At 47.5% G+C, this 17,955-nt stretch overlaps 1 protein-coding gene across 8 annotated transcripts in view; it reads right to left on the minus strand.

The window, feature by feature from the left end:
• FYB2 (FYN binding protein 2) overlaps positions 1-16,125 on the minus strand; it is a 129,562-nt gene extending 113,437 nt beyond the window's left edge. For all 8 annotated transcript variants that reach the window (XR_008997015.1, XR_008997016.1, XR_008997018.1 and 5 more), the window contains exon 1: positions 15,783-16,125. Coding sequence is in view for 4 of the 8 variants with exons in the window: in XM_057500239.1 (XP_057356222.1) it covers positions 15,783-15,791 (9 nt within the window). In the remaining 4 variants the exon portion in view is untranslated. The remainder of the gene's footprint in view (positions 1-15,782) is intronic.
• Between the last annotated feature and the right edge of the window lie 1,830 nt (positions 16,126-17,955).

Genomic DNA, 17,955 nt, shown 5'->3' on the forward strand with positions numbered 1-17,955 from the left:
ACAGTCACCCCATGCCCCTTCCTGTATAACCCAGCACCTTTCCCTAATAAAGCGGAATTCTCCGGTGAATTGCTGCTGTGTGTCGCTCCTTTCCTTTCATTGGGGCCGAAACCCGGGAGACGGGACACCCCAATTGGGCCCCGTCTTCCCCCGACACCAGCAGCAGCTTGCCCTCGTCCTCTTTTTCTGGCGCTGGCTCCTCACACTCACCACTCCTCTTTGGCCTTTGGGTAAGTTTTCCCCCGGAGTGGGCCGCTCTTCCCCGAGCTATCGCAGCGCCATTGACCGTGATCGTCCGGCAAGGCCCTGACTCTCGGGGACGAGGAGGGAGCTCTCCCCGCCTTAGGCCTTCACGGCTGCGGCGGACCCTCAGGCCCCTCCTCCAACAGCCATAAACGAGGTGACTCCTTTGCGGATGAGAGCGCTCCCTTCCCCCCCTTCTGTTCCTTCCACCGAAAATTCCTTCCGCCAAAAACTCCTAGTACTAGGTTCCTCGTGACCCCGGCACTCTGCCTTCTTAGAGAAGTCTGGGTGACGACCCACACGTCCTGAGAAACCGACTCGTATACGAGTTTCCGCAGACCCCCAAGGATCATCGGGGACGCCCTTCGTCTCCTTGCGGTCGGCTCCCAGTCCGAGGGTCTCCGTTCGTCTTCCCCCGTTTGTCTCCTTCTCTGTCCTTTAGCCATGGGGGCCTCCTCACCCCTCCCTGGAAGCTCACCTCTTGAATGCCTGCTCAAGCATCTAGCCACCCTCTCCCTGACGCCTGATATAAAACCAAAACTTCTCCGCAAATACTGCTCCCAAGATTGGCCGACATGCCCCCTAGACAATCACAACCAATGGCCCACAGGGGGAGCTCTTGATCCTAACATCACTCACGATCTCTTTAACTACTGCCAGCGCCTGAAAAAATGGAAGGAGATTCCCTATACCGAAGCTTTCCGCCTCCTCCCCCCACCTCCCCCCAAGTTCTCCTAGCCTGCAAGCCGTCTCTCCCCCGCAGAAGCCTCCCGTTCACTCCCGTCCCCCTCCTCTCCTACAACAGCCCCTCCCCTTCCTCCCCCATCTCCTCCCCCACCTCACCCCCCTGCAGATCAAGCCTGAGCCTTTCAGCCCCCCTCTAACTAAGTCCCATGAGCCTCCTCCGTATTTGCCCCCATCACCTGTTTCTCCCCCACAGACTGAGCCAGAACCCTTCAGTCCCCCACCGCCGTGGGTCTCCGCTCTCGAGATATCTTCACCTGCTGCTTAATAGCAGGTCTGAAAAAGGCAGCTCGTAAAGTAGTCAATCTTCAAAAGCTCCAAGACATAATTCAAAGGAGGGAGGAAGCTCCCCCCGAGTTCTTAGACAGACTCACTCAAGCCCTATTACAGTTACCAGCCTGGACCCAGAAACGCCTGACGGGAGACATGTCCTTATGACATACTTCCTAGCTCAAATCTACCCCAACATTAAAGCTAAACTCAAAAAGTTAGAACAGGGCCCCGCTACCCCACAGACTGAGATCCTCACAGTGGCCTTTAAAGTCTTCCATAACCGGGAGGAGGAGAAAGAACGCTGTAAACAAAAGGCTGATCAGGCCAATTTCCAAATGTTGGCCCAGCTGATAAAACCACAACCTGGGCGCCCTTCTACAAACAAGCCCCCCTCAGGAGCTTGTTTCAAGTGCAGAAAAGAGGGACATTGGTCAAAGGAGTGCCCCTCCCCCAGATCTCCTACCACCCCATGCCCCAGATGCCACAAAAAGGGCCACTGGGGGTCTGATTGCCCAGCCACCCGAAGGGGAGGCTGGACGAACAACCCCCATCCTAAGCCCGCCGTAGTGGGGCTGGCAGAAGAAGATTGACGGGGCCCGGGGGCTTCTTACCCGACCATTTCCATCACAAAACAGGAGCCCAGGGTTACTTTAATAGTAGACGGTCGCCCCATCTCCTTCCTCCTAGATACAGGAGCCACCTTCTCAGTCTTGCGGGAATACTGGGGCCCTACCACGCCTGCCATTACTCCTATAGTCGGGGTAGGAGGTAAACAGATTTTCCCATTAAAACCCCCCCCACCTTTTATGCACAATCCAGGACAATCCCATACCTTTCTCCCACTCCTTCCTGGTTATGCCCCAGTGTCCCATCCCTTTACTAGGATGGGACATCCTTTCTCTCCTCCATGTTTCCATAACTATATCCACTCCCACAGCCCCCAGTACTCCCTTTCTGATGGCCCTCATAGCCGACGACCCCCCTCTACCCAATGAAAGCTCCAGTTCTGCCCTCATACACCCTGTAAATCCCAAAGTTTGGGACATTACAAGCCCCTCCGTGGCTCTATGTCCTCCTGCCTCTATCAAATTACGTGACCCCTCTCAGTATATCTGTCAGGCCCAATACCCCCTAACCACTTCAGCCCTCATAGGCCTCCAACCCATCATTCAAGATCTTTTAAGCAAAAATTACCTCAGACCCACTCACTCCCCGTTTAATACCCCCATATTAGCTGTTAAAAAAACCAACGGATCTTTCCGCCTCGTCCAAGACCTTTGCCTCATCAACATGGCCATCGTCCCTATCCATCCCTTAGTCCCAAATCCATACACCCTTTTATCGCAGATCCCTGCCTCGGCCTCCCACTTCTCAGTCCTTGATCTCAAGGACGCATTTTTTTTCTATCCCTCTGGACCCCTCCTCCCAAGATTTTTTCGCCTTCACCTGGATGGACCCATACACAAGACATTCTGAACAACTCACTTGGACAGTTTTGCCACAAGGCTTCCAAGATAGTCCCCATATTTTTGGCCAGGTCCTAGCTCAGGACCTCAAACAGTTTCATCATGATCACTCCGAGTCCACCTTATTACAATACGTGGACGATCTTCTACTCTGCAGTCCCTCGTGGGAACAGTCTCAACTTGACACTGCCTCCCTACTTAACCTTCTAGCTTCCAGAGGTTACTGGGTATCCCCTGTCAAAGCTCAAATCTCTTCCCCTTCTGTCACTTACCTCAGATTCCTTCTATCTCAACAGAGAAAGTCCATTACCTTAGAAAGAAAACGGCTCCTCTCTGACCTGCCCATTCCCAAAACCAAGACAGAAATCCTTTCCTTTCTAGGCCTGGCTGGGTATTTTAGAGCGTGGATCCCTAACTTCTCCCTGTTGGCAAGACCCCTATACAACCTCAGCAAGGGCCCCCCTGAAGAACCATTATCCTCCTCACCTCGACACTCCTTCATTAAGCTCCGTGGAGCCCTTGTGGAAGCCCCAGCTCTCCATCTTCCTGATTTGTCAAAGCCCTTCTCGTTATACATTCATGAGAGGTCCAGTCAAGCTCTAGGAGTCCTAGGCCAATATTATGGCCCATCCTTTGCCCCAGTAGCTTATCTTTCCAAGCAATTAGACCCCACAGTTCGGGGATGGGCCCCCTGCCTACGGGCATTAGCCGCTGGACAGCTCTTGCAGAAGGAAGCTCATAAACTGACATTCGGGGCGCCTCTTACCATTCTGTCCCCACATCACCTAGAAGACCTCTTAACCTACAAAAGTTTACAGACTCTCCCTCCCTCCAGACTCCTGACCTTACTGTCCTCTTTCCTCCAAAATCCCGTTCACCCCCTTTGCCATCCATACCCGAATCATGACTTTTTCCTCCTTTACTGCTCCCTCGCTCTCTCTCGCTTTTTTTCCTCATTCCTATTGTCTTCCCCGCCACCCCAGCCTCCTTTGTATGGCGATTCAAAGTCAGACAGACTTACACACAGCATCAAACAAAAATTACTGCCCTCATTGCCACACCAGACTGCCCTCTGAAAGGCTGCTCCGAGCCTTTATACCTCCACTTTCCTCCCTCCACCGAAGTGTTCACTAGCAGCTACCTTTATTCTCCCTACCTCTGCTTCCTCTATGACCAAAAACAAGCCTGTTGCAGGCGATGGCCAGACACCTACAGAGATGTCCCTACTGGTCTTCTGCCATTCACTACATGGGTAACTCCCGGTACCCACAGTATTACTCCTCCAACCCATTCTCTTCAATACTAACCCTTCCTCACCTGGCTGTGACCCATTGCAGGCCCTATAATAATCATTCTTCTCGCCTGTCTCTTCTTACCTTGTATAGTAAAGTTTATCAAATCCCAAGTCGGTAAAATCTCTAATCAAACTTTCAACCAGCTTTTACTCAGGAACTACCAGCTTTTAGCCACAGAAGATCCCTCACCCTCATGTAACCTCCTCACCACACGCTGAGATGGACCCCTCTCTCCACTGGAAACTGTTCCTGGAAACAATGGCCGCAGATGCCTGGCTTCTGGCACCCGTATCCTCTTGGCACCATTAGAATCAACAAGTCCTCGACCTATGGTTACAGGGAACCTTCATTGATTTCCAACCTGAAGAAGTCCACATCTACTCGTCCTTACTGTGGGGAGTCCTATCAACCCTTTCCTCCCGGTCCTCAAGCCCTCACTCCCTTCTCTGCCCCCGTTCAGCAGGAAGCAGTCAGAGAGAAAGCAACGTCCACAACCCCATAGAGGAGAAAGGGGGGAATGAAGGGCCCCCACCCATAAGATGGCGAAATTCCTGCTTCTCTTCCGGGTCCTCGGTTCCCGCTGGCGCCACCTGAATCCCAATCACCCCTCGCCCCCCCTAATCCCAGCACCTAGCCAATAGCCACCAGCCCCGTAGAAGTGACACCTCAATCACCCCATGCCCCTTCCTATATAACCCAGCACCTTTCCCTAATAAAGCGGAATTCTCCGGTGAATTGCTGCTGTGTGTCGCTCCCTTCCTTTCAAAAATAATATTGAAATCCATCAGGGTTTGAGTATCTGCCATGTCACTCAGTGTCAGAGCCTCAATTTGTTTATCTATAGAATGGGATACCTTCTGGTTTTGAAAGTTTATGGTACTGATTAGAAATTCCTGAGTCTAGCTTGATATTGGCCACAGAGTTCATAAATTCATTTGGCCAAATGAAAATGCATCCCTAAAATTTGTTAACCAGTTTTGTACAACCATATAGAAATTCATTTTTTCTCCCAGAACTTGTCATGGCTTGAGAAAGTTCGCTAAAGTATTCATTGATCAATTCAAGATATAAAACCTTTTTTGTTTTTGGTAATACTTGAAGTGCAAATACCTCATGAGGTTCTTATGAATATCAAATACAATGAAATATGATGACTCTTTGCACAGAATAAAAAAATATACTCCAACACAGGTTCAAGACTTACCCAAATACATATAAATGTTGTGGGTTTGGCACAAAAGGGTTTTCCAGATGGAAAGAGCAGTTTGGAATTGGTTTACCAAAGAGAAGGAACAATTAGTTTGGAATGTTACAGCACCTATCACATGGGAAGCATTGAAAAAAAAAATACATGTTTAATGATGAATGGATGAGTAAACCTCAGGAGGGTGGGGGCTGGAGAAAAAAGAGGGGGAATGGCTTAAGCAGGAGTCATTATGATTCCAGGAAGCTCTACCTTAAACTTTGAAATTAAACAGTTCTATCACCACATGCCCATTGGCTCATAAGCAAACTGAGGAGAAGGAAGAGGACGGCCTGGTTAATTCAGTATCTGCTGGTACTCCCACTCTCCACCCCAGTGCTTGTCCAGTGCTGTGTGGAGAATGCAATCCTTACTGGAGGTACACTAGCCTGCACTTTTCTCCCACTGTCCCTTGATCCCCAAACACAATATGCCATTTCCTGCTTCAGTTCTTTCACATATGCTGTTCCCTCTGCTCGGAACACCATCCCTCTTCCATCCCCCACTGCCTGGTGGATGCTTCCTTTTTTTAAAATTGGACTCAGAAATCCCCTCCCCTTCAGAAACTCTGACACCCAGTTTGAGCTAAACCATGCTTCCTTTCTGCTTCCTCAGGTACTTGAACATCATGTCATTGTTTGCATTAATTATAATTGTCATGCTGTATTATAATTATGTTATTTTTATGCATCTTCCCTTTTAAACTCTTAGCAATTTGAGGAAGGTCTAAATTGTTTTATTTCATGGGCCTTTGGGACCTTGCCTGCTAAATGGAAGATCTCTGGGGTCAGGCAGGCTTGGGTTCAACTGGCCCCACCACGGAGTAGTCAGTTGGCCATAGGGGCTAGTGACTTAAACCCACTACAGTTCAGTCTCTCCATCTGAGAACAGGAACGGTGATATTGCTTATCCTTGCCAGACTGTTGTGTAGATTAAATATTCAGAGGAAGGACCAAGCACAGTGCCTACCCCCAAAATGTTATCTATTAACATAATTGTTGTTATTTAACCATTACATCACCAGGAAAAAGAACAGTGAATAAGAAATAGGTACTGCCTCTTCCTAATGAATTTACAATCCAGAGTAGGATAAATTAAATAGATACTTATACAATTATCATCATGATTATTTACAACTGTGACACATACCCTAAAAAAAAAACACACACAAAACTTTGGGGTGAGTAATGGTTAGGATAGGTAAAGACTGTGACAGGCTGAATAAAGCTCCCTCTCAAAGATGTCTATGCCCTAAATCCTCTGACCCTGTGAACATGTTATCTTACATGGCAAAAGGAGATTTGGTAACATGATTGAGTTAAAGACCTTGAGATGGAAAGATTACCCTGGATAACTCAGGCACGCACAATGTAATTTCACGTGTCTTTATAAAAAGAAGGGAGGAAAGTCAGAGTCTTAGAAGATAAAAGAATGGAAGCAGAGGTCAGAGAGCAAAGATGATGCTATGCTGCTGAGTTTGAAGCTGGAGGAAGGGGCTGCAGACCATGGAATGTAAGTGGCTTCTAAGTTGAAAGGCCAAGGGAACCAGTTTTCCCCTGGAGCCTCTAGAAGGCACACAGCCCTGCAGACCTAAACTCCTAACACAGCCCTGCAGATTTCTAACCTCCAGAATGGTTAAGGGAATGGATTCGCGGGGCTTGAGGCCACCATTTGTGGAAAGTTGTTACAGCCGCAATAGGAAACTGACATACATGCTTTGAAAAGAAAACTTTTGGTTATACAATGGCAGGATAGGGTAGGTTTTGTTGCAACTCCTAAATCTCTCTTTCACACACTTGTGTGCACATGTGCATGTGTTTGTGTGCAAAAGGAATTTCCATGACTAGGATCGTCACCTGATCCTAATCTGATCCATGCAACAATGTTATACTTAGCACTGCACAGGCGCATGTTTGTATACCCATTAGCAATAAGCCATTATTACCTGTGTTGCTATAAAAAGAGTTCCTTTTATGCTAAGAGCAGAGCCTAGAGAATATAGCAAGAGAGGGAAGCAGGAGAGGAGGTGAGCAGAGGCTGGAGTCGAGCGTAGGGCCTGGAGCACAGGTTGAGATGGGGGCAGACAGGATTCTAGTGCTTGACCTGCCACCATGAGACTAAAGCTTGGCAAAGCCCCTTTTTACCCTCTCACAAAATCCAGAGTGAACTTTCCTGGGGCTGAACTTGCCCAGGGCTGAAACCCTAAGGCGAGACAGTGTGCTAACGTCAGGCAGGAATTGGAGAGAGCTCTGCGCCTCTCACTAGAGCCCCACCATCTAGTGATGTTGCCCAGTTCAACACATGGCCTGAGTCATGGAACCAGAATTTGAACCAAATGTTTGACTTGAAGCTTTTGATGCTCAGTATTGACTATCATACTACATTTTGAGTTCATTAGCCAGAAAAGCATAACAGAACATGGAGGCAGTTTAGCTGTGAGTTGTTTCAAATTGTACTCAAAGCAAAACAGTAGGTTTGCCAATAAATAAAATAACCATCACTAACATTCTTAACCTCCCCATGAGCCAGAAACTCTCCTTGATGTCAGGTATAAAATCTTTGGAAGCCAGCACTCAAGGTGGTACTTTTTTTACTGATGAGGGTTCTGAGCTTGCCCAAAGGACACAGACTTACCGCCAGGCCAAGACTGGCTCTCAAAACAATACTTTTCCTACCTGAGTGGGAGAATGGAACCAATGCATTTCATATGAATCTTTGAGCCATTTTAATGATACACCTCGATATTACTCTCCCAACTTTCAGAGGAACACTAGGTTTAGAGAGCTCAGGTTCCAAGGGGTGGGGCTTAACCCTGAACCTGTGCTCCTCCTGCCCACGCTCCTAACCTGCGCTGCACAGCTTCCCCTGAGTGGGCGCAGCCCCTCCTACCAAGTGCTGGGGACATGAAAAGGCAGTGGTTGGGATTTCTTCTCATCCCTTTTAGCCCCCAGCTCCACACTGTCCTCCTGGGTTGGGGTAAACACAGGGCTTTATGGCAAACGTTCTCACTGTGATTTTAGAAGCTGGCTATCTCTCCTACATCAGTCTCACAAAGCTGAGAAAGTTAAACCTCTCCAGCACTGGTAAGGATATGGGAGATTTCTACCCAACCAGATAAGGATGAACACCTCCGCTCATTGGCATTTTAAGGAGTTAATGGGAAAGTACTCAAATAGTCACTTTTCCTAAAACAACTTTTTAAATGCAGGGTGTTGCCAGGTTCCGCTGGCCTGCTGAGAGATCACTGTTCTTCACTGTGGACTCAAACTACGCAGAGATGCCTTTTCTGAAAGAGATTTGAGGAACAAAATGTTTTGATGATGCCATTTTCCCTGGGCGCTGTATATGGTCAAAACAGCTTTTGTGTTTCCAAGCAGAGACTCAGAGGCAAGTCTGTCCTTGGATTTCACGGCGTTGTGTGTGTGGGGGGGTGCATCTCCTATTTTCAGCTAGCTCTGTACTTCCTACAGGCTGATACCACTATTCTAGAATTTCTGGGAGAGAACTCTTACAGAATGTGTCCTTGGAACCTCCAGCTCCTGGGTTTGAATCCCAGTACCACAACCTACTGGCTGTGTGATCTTCAGTAGATTCAACGTCTCTGGGTCTCTCAGGGGGAGTGCCCATCTTCCAGCTGTGTCTACCCTAGAGCTGCTGTGAGTTAATGCATATAAAGCACTTAGACTCTTGCCCGATGCATGTAAGTGCAATAAGATTAGCCGCTGCTGTTAATAAAAATGATGATGAAATCACATAACCCCAAAGAACTTGAGTTTCCTTGTTTAAAATGGGTACAATCTCTGTCTGATGATTTTGTGAGGTTTGAATGAAACAATGCATCCAGGTGCAGGGACTGGCAGAGAATGGGTCCTCTGCAAAAATTACCTTTCTTCTTTCCCAGGACATTAGTTCAGCAAAAAAGTCACTAAGCATGGCACTGCAGTGGGTGCTAAGGGGAATTAAGAAGCACAGAGCTGGTTAGCGCACCTACTGGTAATTCATTTGTTTCCTAGAATTATGGAGCCAGGCATTAGGGTCTCTTGCCCATGACATGGAGATCAGAATGAGGCAGAAACATCCCAAATTCTTTCTAAGGTCTGTACCACGCAGCTCAAAAGCTACTAGCATGTTAAACCAAGAATGCATGGAATGTTTGAGGTTAGGTGCTTTTTTTTCAATATGTCATCTCATTCATTAAATCCTTGCCAGTAAGTGAGGAGGCCCATAGAGGTGAAATGTTTGCCTAAGGGCACACATGCATGAGTGGTGGAGATTCCATTCAGACAGAGTTCCCCAGATTCTAATTCAATGCTCTCGCCTGCAGACCACAACCTGGGGGAAAAAAAAAGTCCTGCGCATGTACTCAAAAAGAACATTCCTGAAAAACGAAACTCAGGAGACTTCTGGGGTGATTTTTTTTTTTAAGGGGGTAGATGGCATTTCATGTGGATTTTAAAAAAAATAATGCCACCTTGTTTGTATACACTGATTTCAAATTGTTAAAAAATCTTTCCCAACTGATTTTTTCTTACCTAAGATTGCACACTCATCTTTGAGATGAACTATTTTTTCTAGTTCACAAAAGGTGGGAAAGGGCGAAGGCCACAGAACTCAGGAAAGTGGCTTGAATCATATAACATCTCTGCTCAAATTTTGAATTGGGGAATTTTGATGAGATCGACTATGAATATTTGTATAGGATTCTATTATTTATAGTTGTACTTTCAAATACATTACCTTATCTAATCCTCATAGACAAAAGAGCAAACAGGTTTTTTAGACAAGACTTAGGCATAAGAAAAAGGAATCTCAGAGAAGATAACTGACTTATGCAAGGCCACGTAACAAGTGGGTTATTAACCGATCTAGACTCCAATTCAGGTCTCCTGATTTAAAAGTTTTAAAAAACCTCTTACTATGATCATGATAAAAAGGAACCAGAAGCAAAGGTTAAGAATGAAGACTCTGGGGTCAAATATGTTTGAGTTTGAATCCTGATTCTGCCTTATCAGTAAAATGGAGAAGATGAAAACAGTCACATTGAAGAGTAGTAAGTATAACTTTTTAACTTCTCCAGTATCACGCCCTAAAATTGCTTAATTATTATTTCTGAAGCCTATTGTTTGTAACTTCTCTGTATGTAGTATGTCTTAACAAAATGTTAGATTAATCATTAAAAATCACCCAAGAGTTTGCTATTTTAGATTCTTACAGATGAGAGAAACCAAATCCAAGAGCCAGTGACCAGGGATGAAGGGTGACCGTGGCCCTAAGATCATTGCCATCTGTTTCCCATGCCAAGTGGTAATAAACACTTCTCAGATTTCTTCTTTGACTGCTAAGCACAGCTGTGGTTTGGGAGAGGCCAAAATAACACGGTCCAAGCCCCCCTCCCCACCCCCCACGGGGTTGACGGGGGAAGGGCGCCACACAGAGTAGGCACATTCATTCCCTTAATTACTGTGCTGAGAAGGTCCATGTGTGCCATAACTAGGTCCCCTAGACTGGCTGGTTTATACAGAAATGTATTGCCTCATTATCCTGGAGGCTCAAAGTCCAAGACCCACATGTGAGCAGGGCTGGTTCTTTCTGAGGGCAGTGAGGGAAGGATGTGTGCAGGGCCTCTCTCCCCGGCAGTAGGTAGCTATCTTCGTGTACATAGTGTTCTCCCTGTATCTTCACATAGCCTCCCCTCTGCCTGAACTCGTTGCCCATATTCCTTTTCCTAAGGACACCAGTCATACTAGTCATACTACATTAGCTCTGCCCCAATAACCCACTTTAACTTGATCATCTCTGTAAAGACCCCATCGCCAAATAAAGTCGCCTTTGGAGGTGCTCGGGGTTAGGGCTCCAACATATGGGTTTGGGGGAAGGGAACACAATTCAGACCCTAGCAGTCCATTTATTATCACTATAATCAATTTTTATTTTAGTTTGTAGACTTACCTGTCCTTTGAACCCATTGAGCTGTTCAATCTCTTTATATGTATTAATTTATTTAAACCTCAGTTGAATGCTAAGAGGTAAATACTATTATCTCCTTTTACAAATGAGGTAACTGGGGCATGAAGAGATTAAGTAACTTGCTCAAAGCTAGTAAACAGTAGAGCCAGAAACTGAAACCAGTCTGGCTGTCTCAGAGTCCCTGCTTTTAAGCATCAGGCCATTCTGTGTCTGTGAGATCATCTTAGTCCTTACTCTCTGCTATCTCAGAGTCCAGACCTGGTCTGCTCACTGGGCCCGGGTCTTGCAAGGGAGGAAAGACCAATTTTGACCAAGTTGCTAGAGAAGGTTTGTCAAGGAGGTGCTGTCTGAGCTGAGTCTTAAATAAAGTGAAAGTCCAGCGTTCTGGAAAGAAGAGTGTCCCCGCGGAATCAACAGTCTGGGGCACCAGGGGGGCCAGGAGATTGCAGGGGGAGTACACAGGGTGGGTACCAGAGCACCCTGACCTGGTCAGCCAGGCTGAAGGGCTTGGGCTCTACCCCACAGACAATGGCGAACAATCAAAGAGAATTCAGCAGGAGAGTGGTATGATCAGATTCACCTGGTAGAATCATCTCTCCAATAGAGAAATGTGGGTGCACAGTTTGGAGAAGGGAAGACTCAACATGAAGGTAACAGTGGGCTAAATTCTGGGGTCCATGCTGTTGGACAGACCAGTTGGCATGCCATCAGCCCTGCAGCTGTGTAGATCACATAATGTTTCACCATCAAGGGTGAAACAATACAGCTGAAGAGGGCTTTGCAATATAATTTCTCTGCAAAGACAGAAGTGATTTGGCCAGTTGTTCAGAAATGTAAATAACTGGGTGATCTTTCCCTTTTCCCTTCTCAGAATTTCTTCTGGAGCCCACAGGAAGCTGCGTCTGACCATCCGATCTTAATCCCGAGGGCATGCCACTCTCCTAAGCACGACCTCGTTCACAGCAGGCCACCATCCCAGCACCATCCCTCAACTGCCTGGACTGCTTTTTTTTACATGGTACTTTGTCTTGTGACTTATTCATGAAAAATCAGATTATTCATGAAAAAAAACTTCTGAAATTGCTCTTGAAGGCTTGCTAAGCCGTTTCACAGGCATTCAGAACCTGGGTAGTAGACTCAGCTCTGTCAAAACTAAGCCACATACTATGCTGGCAAAGTCCTGCAGTTGCAGAAAGTGAGAGCGTGACCCAATTTTGTTTGCCTTCCCATCTTGCAGGTGAAGCCCCTCAGTGGTTCTCTCGGCCTACAGGATGAAGTACATATGGCACTCAGGGTCTTTCACTATCTGGTCCCTATTTACTTCTTGGGATTTGATTCTGGCCTCTTAAAAAAATATTTTCAAATTAAATTATTTCAAATTATTTATTTTTTTAAATAAAATCTTCAACTAACTACAGGTGTGTCTTCTGAAGTCTCACCATATCCCTCACCTCTGCACCTCTGCCTATGCTGTTCCCTTCGCTTTATTCCCCACCCCACTTCCCTCATTCCCTGAGGAAATGCTACTTACTCCTCTCACATTCAGCTCAGAGACCAATTCCTCTAATGAGCTCAGGATGAACCCCCCTCCCTGGGTTCCCTCAGTGGTAACTCGCTGTGGGCTGGGCTGATCTGGAGGGTCCTGCTTCTTGCCTTGCAGAAGGCTAACCTTAGCTGGAACTGTCAGCAGAGCATCACCATGAGGTGTCTCCAGCATGAAAACCTTAGGGTACAGACCTCATAGGGGTTCAGGGCTGATTGAGTGTTCTCACAAATAAGGTGGAAGCTGCATGGCCTTTATGACCAGCCTCTGAAGTGACACAGAGCCACCCACACATATCATACTCAATTGGCCAAAGAAGTCATGATTCTGGCCAGGTTCAAGGTAAAGGAACACAGACTCCATCTCTTGAAGGGAGAAAGTCAGAGAAGTGTAGCCAAGTTTTAAAGCCACTACAGTAACATATATTAAACACTATTGTGCACCCAACACCATACTACGCAATGTAGATAAACTGTTCTCATCATACCTCCTGCCTGAGCCTCCCCCTTGAACTTTAAACCCAAATATCTAATTGCCTATTCTGCTCCTCAACTTACTAAGTCTAAAACTGACTCCAGGTCTTGCAACCTGTTTCTTCTTAAATCATCTCATTAAATCTTGACTATATTCTTCACAGGCACTCACACCTCGGAGTCACTGATGATTCCTCGTTTTTCTTTCACATTCTGGGTCAGACCCATGAGTTAGTCCTGCTGACTCTCCCTTTGATATATATCCAGGACTTCACCATTTCTAGCCACCTGCCCAGCTAGACCTTGGTCTGAGCCACCATGTGCTCTTGCTTAGATCATGGCAGTAGCCTCCTCACTGCTCAGTCCCCATCAGCTCTTGCTCTTATTGTCATCTATTTGCAAAACAACAGCCAGATGATCCTTTTAAAATGCAAGTTGGATCACTAATTACACTGCTCACAACACTCAGGTTGGACCCCCATCTCACTCAGGATGATCTCAAGTTCCTACAAGGCCTCCAGGGCCCTACATGATCTAACTAACCACTACCTCTGACCACTCTCTCCTTCGCTTTTGCCATGCCAGCCATTCTGGCTATTTTGCTGCTCCTTGAAGATACCAGACAAGCTTCTGCCTCAGGGCCTTTGCATTTACTGTTATCTCTCTGTAGAATATTCTTCCCTAAAATATCCACTTGGCTAACTTCTTCATCTCCTTAAAATTTCTGCTCAAATATCACTTTGTGTTGATGTTTTCAGAACTATCCCATTTAAAATAGCAGCCTCTCAACTGCCTCACCAAAATTCCTTCCCTGCTTTGTGTTTCTATGTGGTACTTAACTACCCTTGGAGCTTTACACATGCCTGTCTTCTCCCCTAGAATGTAAGTTGGGCATTTTGACTGGTTTGCTGATGGGTCTGCAGCACCTGCAATAGGGCCTGGCAACACGATGCAGGTGCTCAGTATATATTTATTAACAAACATTTTGACTTAAAGAACACAAAACAAAATCCTCCTTTTAAGATGAGAAATAACCCTTAACTCTTTTGATCTTTCTCCCCTTTCTCTGAGCAGAAAAAGTTGCATAACCACATTAGCTTATCCCATAAAAATGTTATTAGCTAACATGCCCTTTTGTACATTTTTCTCTAAATTGCCTAACATTTTACCTGTTTTCCTGTTGTAATCCTTGCTGGCGATGCTGGGCTTACTGTTGGCGCTCAGTATTTGTTGTTAACAAATCTCAGCCATGCTCCAGCTCAGGCTACTGACCAGCTGGGTGATATTGGGTGACAACATTCTGTCAGTTCCCTTCCTTATAAAAAAACTGGACAAATGGTATTGACCTCCCTGTGCTGTCAAGTAAATAAACTGGAATCACAGATGCCGGGGCATATCCTGATACATTCGAGGGTGCAAAACATGTCAGTTTCTTTTTCTTACAATCCCACGAAATCTATTCAGCCTGACATTTTTCCATTAAGGAGAAGCTTCTCAAAAGTTGCCAAATAGCAAGTTGGGGGAGGGTGAATTCAGATGAAAACAATACTAGCCAGCCCTCGCTCACTCTTCTATAAAACTCAGCTAGTTGGACTGGAATAATCAGCCACAGAGAGACAGATGGACCATGTCCTGAGAAAGTGACACCTGAAATAGGTCTTTCCCAATTTAAAATTAAACCTCTGGGAGGGGAGCCACATGATTCATGGGAGAAAACGACTTGACTGCAGTGTATAAGAAGATACAGAAGCAAAACGCATCTCTGCCCCTCCCCTCCCCAGCCCACCCCACCGACACACACACACACACACACACACACACACACGAAAGTAACTGACTCATGGAAGAGGGAGCAGAGAATTGGAGAAAGAAAAAGGAAGATGTGGTTAGTCAGGTGGGAAAAATCTCCAACTATGCAAACAGCACGCTGCCATCCAAGAGGCAACTCCACCTGGCTTGGCGCCCGGCACTTGCCCATACGCCATCTCTATTTTTCCAAGCACCTGCAATAATCTCAGAAACTAGTCATGCTAGTAGTAATTCCATTTCATGAAAGGAACCCAGGGGGCTCAGGAGGATGAACTCACTAGTCCCAGGCCACACAGCTATTAAGCAGCAGAGCCCACAATAAAGCCTCAAGCCACAAAGAGACCCCCGCACCGTCCTTACCTCTGACCAGGAAGCCCACGCATCACCTGGAGGACCCACAGTCCACAGGACAAGCAAAGAGAAGCCAGCAGGCACTGAAACCAGGCTGCGGGAGCACGTTAGAAAGCCGGCTGGCGGGGTTAGAGCTAGGATTCCTCATGCCCGAATTCCTGAGTCTCTCATCCCCTCACCCTCTGGGGTGGCCGGGGAGGCCGTAGTACTCAGCCTCCTTCAGTCACACCTGCTCGGGGTGAGGACGGCGGGAGCTGGCTGCCGACAGGACTGCCCTTCTCCAGGGCCCAGATGCGCAAGCAGCCTTTCCCTGCGGCTCTCTATTGGGAGGCACTAGACCCGGGAAAGCCCCCCCACCGCACCGACGCGCCTGACCTCTTCCATGGCTTTCCTCCGAGGCAGAGTCTGGGAAACAAACCCCGCTTCCCAGAGCTGGATCCTGGGGCCAGGAGTCCGCTCTGCTCCGCCTGCGCCGTCCAGGGAGCAATCACTTCCCCGGGCTACGGACACACCTGAGTACAGGCTTCCCACCTGCCCCACCTGGGCGGCGGCTCCTCCCTCTCCCGAGGCTAGAGCCTCCCAGCCGCCGGCGGGGCGCACACCCGCCTCCGTCCGCCGAACTTCGCAGGACGGGGCACCTGCGAGGGGGGAGGGGAGCCTTCCGTCCGAAAACACTCAGCAGGCGGCCCTCCCGCAGGCCAGCCGGCCGGGCACTCTCCAGGGGCGTTCTCTCTGTGCCCCGTGCATGGCGGAGTCGCGGAGGAACGGGGTGGCACCCCTCCTGTTGGTGCAGGGCGCCCAGGCTGGACAGTGCCGTCTCCGTCACCAACAGGCTCGGCCCGGCGCCGCCCTGCGGACCGCTGCTTGACCCCAGGAGACCTTGCACGCCCACGGGGAAACCGAGGCCCCAAGGAGGCAGAGCGCGCCTAAACTCGCAGGGGGGTTGGTGGGGGCCCGAAAGGGAGCTGCCAAAACCGAGCACCCGTTTTGGCCAGGCACTGCCAAGCATTGGCTACATTATGATACTTAAATCCTACCATGCCCTTGGGAAGCGCTATTATTCCTATTTAAAAGGTGACCATAGGCCCGGAGGGATCCTATTACCTACCCACGACCACATAGGTAGTAAACAGAAGAATCAGGAATTTGAACTCAGGTCTGGCTGACTATAAGGTGTTTTTGTTTGTTTGTTTGTTTTTATCTGTTTTCCGATAGCTGGTGCTGGAACCCCAATCCTCAATTTCTGCTTCTTAAGAGCTCACAGCTCTCCTGGGCTTTGGGGGCCAGCTATAATCCACTTAAATCGCTGGCTGGGAAGGTAGCCCGCGCTACTTCAAGTGTCACGAATTTTCCTGCTTTGTTAGGGCCAAACTCATGGAATACATAGCCTCTCTCTCTAGGGCTGAGGAGGGGGAGGGCAGGCGAGGAAAGCCCGCCTGGGTGCCCATTTCCTCTCCTAGGCGGTTCCTACACCTGGCTGATCATCACAGAGGCCAAGGGGTCTATGAAAAATACAGGCTTCAAGAAGCCCAGGCAGAAACGAGTCAGTTCTTTAAGTCTAGGGTCTGGAAATCTGAATTTTTAGTAAGCTTTTTAGGTCAGTGTGTTTTAATAATTAATGACTCACAGAGATATCATCTACATCATGATTCAGCATAGATGCACACACACAAATACTAAAATAATTTCTCAAAACAATCGCTCTTACTATATGTGTGATCACATTGCTATTTTCTGTTTTCCTCCGAGCCATACTGTGCTATTTAATTTAAAAAATCGATGGTCAGTACACCCCACTACATTGATTTCCTGACTCAGAGTTTGATCCATGCTCCTGCTGTGCTCACAGATTGGGGCCCACTCGTCCATGCTTAGCAGGGCACAGGCCAAAGATTCTTTGTAGCTTTCTCTCCAACCCTGGTCCTCACTCTGGCCCAAGGCAACAATGTTTTGTGTACATTTGTAAATAATATAATGGAAAAATCACCTGTAGAATCTCTAGAGAGAGAGTGAGAATGTGGAGCCCTCCTCCCTATCCGAGCTGATACCTGGGCTGGCAAATTCCTGTTGCTTTAATGCAAGGGCTCCCCCTGGTGGCATCAGGACAGTCTACAAGGCCTTGGGCGATGAAGTAGGTGGCAAGGGCTCTCACCTGCCTGTGCATCGATGGACTGGGAGCTCTATCCGTACTTTTTGTCTGGTTGAGGACAAGTTACAATGGTAAGTCATAGGATGTAGTAGGCAATTACTGGTAACTATTAGAAGTGTTTTGCAAATAGAAGTGTGACTCTTGGAATCACATACTATCCCCGTTATGATCCTCAAGGTACTAAACTCAGTTTCCCCACTGGCTGTTGGCCTTGGGAATGTCAATAGTCACCTCTGAGATGTGTGTTCCTCATCTATAAAAACAGGTAAGAATGCTGGCAGTGTTGGTTTAAGGATCAATGTGCCATTTGAAAACCTTGACAGTGCTTGGCATTAAATTGGCACCAAAAATGTCAGTTCCTCTTTTCCTCCCCACCCCACTGCTCAGTTAATGGTGGCT

This window comes from Manis pentadactyla, chromosome 4 (assembly GCF_030020395.1).
Source record: "Manis pentadactyla isolate mManPen7 chromosome 4, mManPen7.hap1, whole genome shotgun sequence".
NCBI lineage: Eukaryota > Metazoa > Chordata > Mammalia > Pholidota > Manidae > Manis > Manis pentadactyla.